A 12117-nucleotide genomic window follows, 5' to 3' on the forward strand; every position below is an offset into this window, starting at 1 on the left:
AGATATTTACGTAAATATCTTAGAAAATAGAGGTCGTATAAAAAATTTTTTCAAACAAAAATTGTTTGCTTTTTCACGTAGAATAAAATGCCGTAATAAAAAAATATATATTTCTATCTAAAAAAGCAAAGTTGATCTTGTCCTGACCTTGACGACGTCACTTTAGGTCAAATAACTACTGTCATTAAATGCGATTTTTTAAGCCTTACAACTTTTATTCGAAACATTTTTCTCTAAAATGCTCCCCCGCCGAGTTTTCTTGCCGTTGTCAAACTTATGGGACACACTGTATACATACATATGATATATCTTCTAAGGCTTTTGTTCCTCGCCGCGGCCATTTTGATTTATGATATTCAAAGCAAGAAAATTCATGCTCAAGACATTTGCGAAATATGTTGAAATAGAATGATATTCACAAAATAAATGATACTCATAAAATAATATTTGCAAAATAATTGCGATCAACTGAGCAGATTTATAAAATAGTCCAAACATTTTCCTTTTGCTTTGACAATCAATAAATAGTCGTACAATTAACGCGATAGAATCACGAGAAAAAATAAATTAAAAAGGTAGGTTGTATGTCACGTTAATTGTACGATAATTCATTGATTTTTAGAGCAAAAGGAAATTTGTTTTACAAATCTGCTTGATCTGTAAAATAGATTTATAAGTGTTTTATGGATATTTCATTTTATTTCAATATATTTTGCAATAATTTTGATTCAACGTATTTTACATATATTTTCTTGCTTCTGATATCATTAATCAAGAGTTCCATGACTAGAAACTATAACCCTTAAAGTAGTTGTATCAAACGAGTTTTGTAAGAATTTTTTTCGTAAAACTGTCTCTCTTACACTACACACAGTAAAATATTATATAACTGCTCATGCAAATAGAAAAAGAAATTAACTGTTCGAGAGTTGAGATATATATATTTGTATACAAAGTTGACACTTTTTATACATGTTTTTTGAAGCTAACGTGCTATTTTTAATTTCAATTTTTTATAACTTCTAAACTTATATACGATAAAAAATTATATTTGATAAGTTTTTATAAAAAAAATTTATATTAAAGACAAATATTAAAGACATATATACAAATCTCTAAGTATATATTACATACTAAATCTCTTGATCATTTTGTTTTCAAAATACGGTGGTGGAAAGTTCATAATTTATAATAAGACTCGAAATATGTATACATATGTTTTAATACTTATAGATCTCTTTCTGTTATCTATATATTTCTATTAGATATACTGATGCATAAATAAAATATAGACGAAATAAAAATCATAATTTTTTTATATTTATAATTACATATATATAAATTTCATTTCAAATTAACGTGATATATGTAGATAATGAAATAAATATTTATAATCGTAATTTCGTTTGATAATAATAATAAATAAAGGTTTGATAATAATAATAAATAAAGGTTTGATAATAAATTTATAAGTGATTTATGATAATAAATTTATAAGTGATTCTAATTAATACATTACTGAAAATACGGTACCTAGCGATATACCATAAAGCGTAATGTTTTTGATTTTCATAAACAGATGTGTAACAGTGAATATTAGTTCTATTACAAGAATTGTATTAGTTAAGAAATTCATTCTTCAGTCAACTTTTTTTAACTTTAACTTTATTATATTCAAAGGAAACAAATTGTTCGTCAAATAAGTAACCGCTGCCATTGTCTGTGATCCATCGTCGTAGTTTCAGAAATATTCGTATAGTATCACTATTGCAGAAAGTGTCTAATTTGCTGCCGAGAAAATCGAACTTCTTGACCGATTTAATAATGATTAGTCTTAGACATGCAGAGTAATGCTTAAAGAAGATTATGGAAATAATGTTATCGTTTATGTAACCATACCTAAATCTAACGATAAAGGTAGCATGAGCTATTAGGGAGATACTTTTACTACAGATTTTCAGCGTAGCAGAAATTACGATTGGTTCAGTAGTAACGTTCTCGAGCGCGATTATCAGATATACGTGCGCTGATACGAAAGTACAATTACCTTAGGACGCGGGGTTCCCGTTGCTTTACACGAAAGGGTCACGTCTCCTTTACCCATTTCGATTTTGGTCGCTGGGCCGATAACGGCGATTTTCGGTCTGCACGCGAACTCGTCGCTGTCAACTTCGTCCCACGTCTTGCCGGTCATGTTGGGCGGCTGCAGGCAAGTGGTCGGATTTGTGTACAGCTTATTCTCGATCGTCCAGTCGCGGAGCTTTCTGAGATGGCAGTTACAGTTCCACGGATTATTTTTCAGGTCGAGACTGCCGAGTTTGGGCAGCTTCTCGAATCTCTGCAGCTGCAGGGAACTGAAGTTATTGCTGTCTAGCACGAGGGAATTCAAATTCGGCAGATTGAGGAATGCTCTCTCCTCGATTCGCTCCAATTTGTTGTTCGACAACAACACCTTCTGCAGGAACGTAAGATTGACGAACAGATCGTTTTCCAGCACCCGCAATCTGTTCTGATTCAACAGCAACACTCTCAATCTCTGCGTCTCGTGGAAGATACCCGATTGCAGACTCCGGATATTATTGCCCGACAGATCGATCTCTATAATGATCTTTAGGCCGCTGAAAGCGTCTATGTCAATCGACTCTATGCCGCATTCGCGCAGCGTCAATTTGTGCAGATTCACCAGGTCGACGCGACTGAACGCACTGCTTGTGAGATTAACGAAGCGGTTCCCGGTGAGATCGAGATTCTGGATCTCGGAAGAAAGACCGCCAGGGACCTGTGTGAGATTTTGCTTGATGCACTCGGCGGTCTTCTTGCCGGACACCCATTTGCATTTGCAGCTAGACGGACATTGCATCCAGTCCTCCTGGCCTTGACACAGAACGATCATAAGCGCCGCGCAGAGCAGCCAGCCTGTCGTCCTCCGTCCCATCTCGAGGAATCCTGTTAACAGCGGCAATGCGCACGGCACCATTAGAACGTGACTGCGAGACCGCGACCGCAGAACTTACTTAGCTGAACGGAGTTGCATGCATGAGGACGCGCGAGTTTCGTCTTTCGCGGAGAGGAGGGGGAGGGGGGATATATTCCGTGTACGGCATGTAACTAATATATCCTGGGTACGGCTTAATATTTATCGGCGCGTGACTAGTTTCGAGTTTTGGGTGTAGCCTATTATTGATAGTTAAACGCGGACGTAGATCAATGTTAATTAAATGATCGAATAATCATATTACAATTACGCGAGCTGAATTAATTATTAGCGAATAATACGCGGCGCTTAATAATTTTGAATAATTTATACGCCATACAAATCATCCCACGCGCTATTTGACACTTTTGGTTAATGTACGGCGATATAATTGTCCGCGTGGCTATATGTGTGTACATTACCCGTAATGATTCCATACTGATAAACGTTGTCGTGCGTATTTCAAATAAATTTCCAATTTTATTCGCGCAACGCATTAGCATCATACTTTATATGTATACATTTTAGTACAGTTATGTTTTAACACATATTATTTCATTTTGGTATATATTGCAGGTGACTCTTGAATAATATTGCTAAAGAGATGCTGAAGTCGATGATAAACTCGAATAGTAACGCAGCGATGATCGTCACTACCACAATCACGCTATCATTTTCTTCTACATACAGAAATTATCTTGATGTGTATTGCTTCGTTTTAGCATATTCAGTCGAAACCACACATCGTGTTCAAAAACACAGCAATTTTCCGAGATGGAATCTATAAGCTGCTCGAAGGATGGTTTAAAGTTATGAAAAGCAACGGCGAATTGATTGAAAAATTTATTTTATTGTTTTATTTTTCAAAATTAATTAATTAATTAATTTTTTGTTGATAAACTTTTAATATTTTTGTTAAATATAAACTTTGAATGTTTTGTCCGAAAAATTTGGATTATTTATTTGTACACTTAATACATATACGATGTATGGAACATTAACCGTCGGACACTTTATATATTATTTATAGACATAATACATCTAGATCGAGCGTTGAGGAGTGGGGATAGAGGTTCACGTAGAAAAGAATGCACTGTGCTTTGTGTACTTGCATTCTCTCTTATTTGCGCATGTATTCAAGAGTGTATGTAAGAGAGATTAGTAAAGAGAAATGAAGGAACGAGAAGCTGAGACTGAAAACCACATGTCTTTTGCATTAAATTAATCGAATAATTGATCAAAGTTGGATAATGCATGTATATTTGCTAGTCAAAATTACAAAGAAAAAATTTTCTTGTTTTCTAAATATAAGTTATTGCGGAAATTGTCTATTTATACATAAAAATACATATATCCTATATAAACTTTTTACCTAAATGTTTCAAATATATAAGAATGTATAATGTACACTTAGTAAGTATATCCCAGCACATCTTTCAAAAAGCTTTTCAAAAGATAACTTGGAAATTATATTGAAATATATAATTAAAATAATTCAGAAATATTTGTGAAACGTTGGATCAAAACCTTATTCACTGAAATATTTCAGAAATCACTTATATAATAAGTGTTGATTTATACATAAATATTTATACATAAATATTTATACATAAATTTAATTAATTTAATTAAAAATCTTATATGGTTAGGTGGATTTTTTTTTAAATTGTACTTTTTTATAATTACTCAAAGTTTATAGTCTTTTAAGCTTTATTTATTTAATATCAGTTAACAATAATAAAATTTAAAGATAACAAAATGGAGGGTGCGGGATTTTATAGACCTCATCTCATTACCTAAGGGTTAAATTAACAATAAAAGTACGAAAAAAATATAATTTTTATTAAAATTAAATCATTTTATTAAATAATATTATCAAAAATTATATTATTGTGTTAATTACAACACATATAGACAAAATGTAAGATGTTTATATCGATCAAAGAAGTCTAGTGTCCAAAGCAACAGACTCTCATAATCCAAAGGTGCCTGTCAGGGTCCAAGTTTCGAGTCCTACCAATGCTAGTAAGAATTTTTAAACGTGATGTAACATTGGAATCTCAGATAATCTAAAATTTTCAGATAAAACCAGCAAACACTGTGATATTTACAAATAGTTTCTAAATATAAAAATATAAATAGTTTCTGTATATAAAAAAAAGTATCTGAAATATTTCTCATATATTTTTTAAACATTACAGTAACATTTTTATACATTTCAGATAATACATCATAGCGGACATTTTATGTATCTGAAAGGTATTTAGAACATGTCTGAAATATTTCTTTGAAATGTTTCATATTTTATTGTAAGCTTCCGAACAGCTTTCTGAAATATGTTGGTGTTGTGTGGAATAGTAGTAAGTACACTTAAACACACTAAACTATACACTTAATTACAGTAGTAAGTACACTTAAATACACTAAACTATACATTTAAACACTTAAAATATAGTAGACACTTAGCAATAATAGTATGAAATATATAGAATAATAAATATAATATACGAAACATATATGTAGCACTTCACCATTGTGCACGTAAATTTTAATCGCACTTCTGCTTTTACGCACAGTTTATTTTTATCTTTCTTTGTAATTTTGACTAAAGTAAATGCATGCGCATGATCTAACTTTTAGCAATTATTCGATTTTGCTGCACAAGACATATGGCTTTCAGTCTTCCTTCCTTTGTTCCTTTTTACTACCTACCCTTTCTCACACATTCTCATACATTCATATACATGCGCGAATGAGAGAGAACGCAGGGTCACAAAACACAATGCACCTTTTTCTACCTGAACTTTACCCTCACTCTTCAAATAAAGGCAAACTCTCTTCAAATAAAGGCTCGGTCTAGATATATTATGTCTATGATATTATTATTCAAAGTATATTATTAATCCAAAGTGTATCTGAACGTCCGATGTTTGAGTTCCGCGCGCTTTAGATACGCTCAACATCGATCAATATATGTTTAATGTCCAAAGTACAGTTTCTTACGATGTTGCTTGACAACTGTTGCGTATCGTATACTTGTGTCTTCCACATGCAACGAGAAGAATGCTTTATGAGCAACGTGGTGTCTTCTTATATCACAAAGTTTGATGTACGTGTGATTTCAAAATATTGCACAGAATTTATATGCGACATCACTTATAAGATGTTGAGTAAAATGGATTCGTTAGTAACGAGAAATGAGAATTCCGCTTGGCGAAAACTTATGGCGGACAGCTAACAGTAACGAGGGAAAAGCGGAACGCACACTACCGGGTGTAAATTGGTTCTTTTTAACAAGAGGGTAACGTAGATGAGCGCGCCATCTCTAGGCTTCGGATATGTACCTCTCCAGGGGGCAAAAATCCAGAAATCAAGCGCGTCTTTTATTAAGGTATACCCAGATAAACTTGCAAAGTCGCATAATGCATATGCAATTGACCAATCGAGTGTCTAATATAAAAGTTATCTTTTTGCTGCACGGATCATGATTGGTTGGTTTCTTTACGTGTATTCAATATGCGATTATGCAAGTTTGAATATACTTTTATTTTTTTATTTATCTGAATATACTTTTACTCTCGCGCGCGACCGATGTCAAATGCAATACAATAAACAAAATTCACTGTAATATTAATTGCGTTAAAATTATCGGTGTTACTGCTCATTTATTATTTATATATGGATTCGACGTACCCAGATAGAACAGACAATCGAAATATTACTAATCTGACGTCATTTTGACCAAATATTAACCAAATTCACGTCATTTTTTTGGTAAAAATAACGTTAGATTATTTTGACTATTTGTTCTATCTGGATATTGATCCTTTTCATGTTATTGATTTATATGTCCAACATAGACATAAGAATAGATAGAGTGTGCCCAATACTTTGCCAGCGAAGAAAAAAGAGAAAAGATTAAGTAGAAAGAGATGGAAGGCAAAGATTGTATCTCTTTCTCTTTCTAAATCGCACCATAAGAGAAAGATGGAAATATGATGTTCGCTCTTTTTATAATATGTGATTTTCAGGCCTCGCACCTTATACTCGGTCTATTATCATTATGTTTATCATATAGCAATCGGCAGAAATCGCGAGAGTTAAAGATATACTGACAAAATATACTTGAATATTTAATTGTGAGGTAAAATTTATTTTACGGAAATATAAATATTATATTTCACAAATAAATTTTCAAATATTTTTCTCAGGGTATACTAGAGTTTCTATAAGGATGCTATTTATAGTCAGACATTATATTTAAGATTATCTTAAATTTATCTTCACATTGTATGGATTATTTTATTGGCCGTGGAGTATCTCTGAAGAGAGTCTTAGGCCGGTATTCATAGTCAGATCTTATATTTAAGATTGCTTAAGTTCATCTTTAGATACTCCGTAGCCAATGAAATAACCCGTACATCGTCTGAAGATAAACTTAAGCGGTCTTAAATATAAGATCCGACTATGAATATCGGCCTTAAGGCTGTATTCCGATATTCACTGCCAGTACTGAAAATCTATAGTTCATATTACGTATATTATAGATTTTCAGTACTAACAGTATCGGAATATCGGAACGCAGCCTAAATATAGGGTCGCATTGAATACAGACCCTAAGGATTTGGGGCCCGATTCTCGACATGAAACGAATGAGATGCGCATGCGAAAATTCTATATTTCACGTTGCATGTACTATAGATTTTCGCATGCCCATCTCATTTGTCTCACGTCGAGAATCGAGCCCCTGGGCATTATTCCTATGACCATATTTAAAAAAAAACCAGTTTACAGTCATAATGTACAGAAAGTTCAAATATCGATTAAACAATTTTAAATAGTTGTTTTCAGATGATTTAATAATGATATTTTTTATGTTAACATGTCGTAAATAACATATTGTAAATTCACTGTAATATTAATTGCGTTAAAATGATCGGTGTTACTGCTCATTTATCATTTACATATGAATTCGACAAACAGTCAAAATATTACCAATCTGACGTTATTTTGACTAAATATTAACCAAATTTACGTCATTTTTTGGTGAAAATAACGTGAGACTGACATCATTTTGACTATCTGTTCTACCTGGGTATTGATCCTTTTCATGTCATTGATTTACATCCAACATAGACATAAGAATAGATCGAGCGTGCTCAATACTTTGCCTGCGAAAATCAGGTAGAAAAAAGAGAAAAGATTAAGTAGAAAGAGACAGAAGGCAAAGACTGTATCTCTCTCTAAATCGCACCATAAGAGAAAGATGGAAATATGGCGTTCGCTCTTTCTATAATATGTGATTTTCAGGATCTTATGCTCGGTCTATTATCATTATGTCTATTATATAGCAATCGGCAGAAATCGCGAGAGTTAAAGATATATTAAAAAAAAAGTACTTGAACATTTAATTGTGGGATAAAATTTATTTTACGGAAATATAAATATTATATTTCAAAAATTTATATGGTTAACATGTTGTAAATTATTCTATATAGTTATAACAGTTGTAAATATATGTAAATAGTTGTAAATAATTCTTATCTATTTTGTCTGAATTCGAGCTGCTTTTCTAAATAACGTAGTCACGGCTTCTCTTTTCAACTTTCGAGTTTTATCTACTCTAGTTTTTGCCATTGTCACCGAAATAAACATGTGCTAAAAACGGAATTAAAAAGGAATTATTTATTTAGAGAAACATTACAATAATATACCACACACAAACACGAATCTTTTTTGGCTGCGAATTGACTTGACCCATTTTAACGATATAAATTATTTTATATTTATTTCTTTTAAAAAATAACATTTTTAATTTCTTTGTTAAAGAATTTGCACAATAATCGGCTATACAGTCAGGCATTTTATACCGCAATAAAAGTTGCCAAATATATGGGGGGTTGCTTATATTATATAAGGTGGCGCAAAAGAAACGAACTGGTTTAAAAAATTCATAATTTTTTAATTTAACTTTTTTTTGCTTTTTTCTCAGACTTTATAATGGAGACTAGGGTGAATAATTAAAAAGATACAAGATTGTCCAGCGAACAAAAATCATAAAATTTTATTTTCAAAGAACGCCTTCGAGTTGAAGTTTGTGAGTTCTCCTCGACACTTTCTTGTACACGTTGAATATTCCCTTCACTTCGAGCAGTGCGTAGTCTTCCGGCTTTTGACAGATCCCCTACTGAACTCTGCTGCTGAAACCATTCCACTAATCGTCTAATCATGGAAATGGAAGGCGGATTTCTTATATCGAAATGACGGCAATAGTCTCGTTGTGTCTGTATTATCGGGTATTGATTTTGAAAATAAAATTCTATGACTTTTGTTTGCTAGGCAATCGTGTATTTTTCCATAATTATTTTCCCTGATCTCCTTTGTAAGGTCTGAAAAGAAAAAGGAAAAGAAAAATTAAATGAAAAAAGTTATGAATTTTTTAAATCAGTTCGCTTCTTTTGCGCCATCCTGTATATGATGTAACTATTGAACTCTCTGTATATTGAAACCAGCATATAACTTCACTACACTGTATTGTATTGAATGGATCATGTTTTCTCTTTTTAACGTGATGTACTATGACTGAAAATATTCGTCCTGACATGGATATGTTTGTGCATGCGGAGTGCACATAGAAAACAGTATGACATAATTGGCGTCGAAAAGACTGTCCGGTTTTTTGTGACTTTCGGAACGCATCCGTCTTGTTCAATGAGAAAATTCTCTCATTGACCAACAAATTTTTCTAGTAGACAAAATGGATGCGTTTCGAAAGTTACAAAACAAAACCGAACAATCTTCCTAATATCTATTGTACAGACGACGACAGTTTATTTGTTCTCGAGACAATCATCATCATGAACTTTATTCCAAAAATCATTATCCTTATTGAAATAATCTTTGGCGAATTTAAATTGTTTTTCTCGGATAATCTTGTTGACCTAAAACTTTCTTTTTACTCGACTTTCTTCTATTACGAGAGCCTTCTTTGCAGAAATAAAATTTTAGCGCGTTTGCAAAAGTAAATGTTCTCAAAATAATCGAACCACCACATGATCGTTATAATTAGATGAGGATAGGATGATTCACGTTTTACTATCTCATACAATTCTGATTGCTCGAAAATAAAATTACTGCTTCCAGTTGTAGTTTAATGAGCGTGATCGGACGAAGTAGATCAACTGATCGATGATCAAATGCGCGATCGCTAAAGAATATGACCAGTTACTCTGTGATTAGCTGGCATAGTTCATATAGACACTAAAGTGCTTGTCATTTACTGTTCGTGTAGACAAACACGATTAGTATATGATTAGGTGAAGTTAGGTTAAATTATTTCGATTGGTGAGGTTCATGCCTCAAAAATAACAATAAGTTATTTACTGACATTATTTCTGAGATTTAAATGTCAGCATCATTAACTGATTACTAACCTTTTATCTAACAATCAATAATTTGTTGTACATTAACCTGAATAGAAATAAACGAAGAAATAAATTAAGAAGACGAATTGTATGTCACGTTAATTTATGACAAATTATTAATTGTTAGAACAAAAGGAAAAAGCCACCGTGTTTTATAGTGGCTATCAAATTAGTCGGATTTATTTCACATTTTTCTTTTCGTCACACTGTGCGTCTCTCATGCGATCCAAGAATATTAAATTTACTCTCACCCGAGAATAGAACTTTATTTCAAAAATTATCCTTATTGAGATAATCTTTGGCGAATTAAAGTCGCTTTTCCCGGATAATCTTGTTGATCTAAAACTGTTTTCTTACTCGACTTTCTTTCGACTTTCTTTATTATTCAACCATGATATTGCGGATAATACTGACTTAAAAATGTACATTTTGTTCTATAACATAAACAGTAATCATCGGGGTATTAATTTTAAAGTCTTTTTGATAAGACGCACGATGAATCTTTCATCAGTTCTCGGAAGGACTTGCGGTCGACCACTACTGGGTGTATCTTCTATCATTTTTGTGCACAAAATCGATTAATAATTGACTGAATTGTTAAGCGAGCTCGACTATTCTTGAAATTTCCACAAGACTTTTGCATTGATTATGCAGTCTTATAATGATATTTCTTTCTTTTTCGGTAGTCTCGCTTCTTTTTCGATTTATTCTCGCAAAATAGATAAGAACGACTAAAGAATTTTATATTAATACATATAAAAAACAAACAAAGTTCAAATATAAACAAACATAAAATATGCGTATTCACTGCTAGTACTGAAGATCTATAATATACATAACATGAACTATAGATTTTCAGTATTGGTGGTGAATATTGGAACGCAACCGAAGTTTACCTCCCTTTTTTCCTTACTTAGAATAAATTTTTGTCACTAAATACACAAATATTTTGTGTGCCTTAAAAAAATGACTCGATATTTTATTATTTTCGAGTATAAAATGTTATAAGTTTTATTTTTGATATATTACTATGACAGAGATATTGTATTATATGTAAAAATAATTATTTATTTATTACTTATTATCATACAAAAATAAACTATTTTCTTGTGAAAATTCCTAGCGTACGAATACTTTTTACATCCTCGGTACATATTTTTGTATCATGACTGTTAGCCTTGAGAAAAATCGGCAACTCAATCAAATGTAACAGTAATAGTGGATATATGCATTCACCGTGAATATTACCGTTGCATTTGACTAAGTTGCTGATTCTTCTCAAAATCAACAGTCACGATACAAAAATATGTACTCGTAGATACAATGCGGCCGAGCCAGAATACTCTAGTGGTATTAGGAGGCATTGTTTTGGGAGGAATTGTTGGAAATTTGTGTATAGTATAGTTGGTTATAAGATTTTCGAACACTTCTCTCCTATTCGAGACTCTCTGATCAGGGATGACCATAAATATAGATACAGTGAAATATTAGGACCTTAACTTAGTTTCCGCCCAAAAAATACTGAGAAAAAGCATTTATTGTAAAAAATTTATTTAAATTATTTCAATGAAAGTATTTTCCATCACTTTCTACAACTTTTTGCCATCTTTCTGGCAACTGGGCGATACCATCTCGATAAAACGATGTTTGTTTCGAAGCAATCCATTCGTCCACCCATTCTCGCACTTCTTCAACATTTCGGAAGCGTGTACCACTCAA

The 12117-nt window shown here is 32.3% G+C and overlaps 1 protein-coding gene across 14 annotated transcripts in view; it reads right to left on the minus strand.

Annotated features, from left to right (window-relative positions):
* Nucleotides 1-12117, minus strand: part of LOC116842028 — a 633651-nt gene that overhangs the window by 8430 nt on the left and 613104 nt on the right. For 13 of the 14 annotated variants that reach the window (XM_032810701.1, XM_032810692.1, XM_032810671.1 and 10 more), the window contains one exon: nt 2048-2946. In XM_032810701.1, the coding sequence (XP_032666592.1) occupies nt 2048-2935 (888 nt within the window). In that variant the 5' untranslated portion in view covers nt 2936-2946. Of the gene's footprint in view, nt 1-2047; nt 2947-5977; nt 7386-12117 lie in introns of those variants that run through there. The other variant, XM_032810778.1, reaches the window with a different exon arrangement.

This window comes from Odontomachus brunneus, unplaced genomic scaffold (genome assembly GCF_010583005.1).
Source record: "Odontomachus brunneus isolate Ranch 3 - 2012 unplaced genomic scaffold, Obru_v1 Obru_scaffold_002, whole genome shotgun sequence".
In the NCBI taxonomy this organism is placed as follows: Eukaryota; Metazoa; Arthropoda; class Insecta; order Hymenoptera; family Formicidae; genus Odontomachus; species Odontomachus brunneus.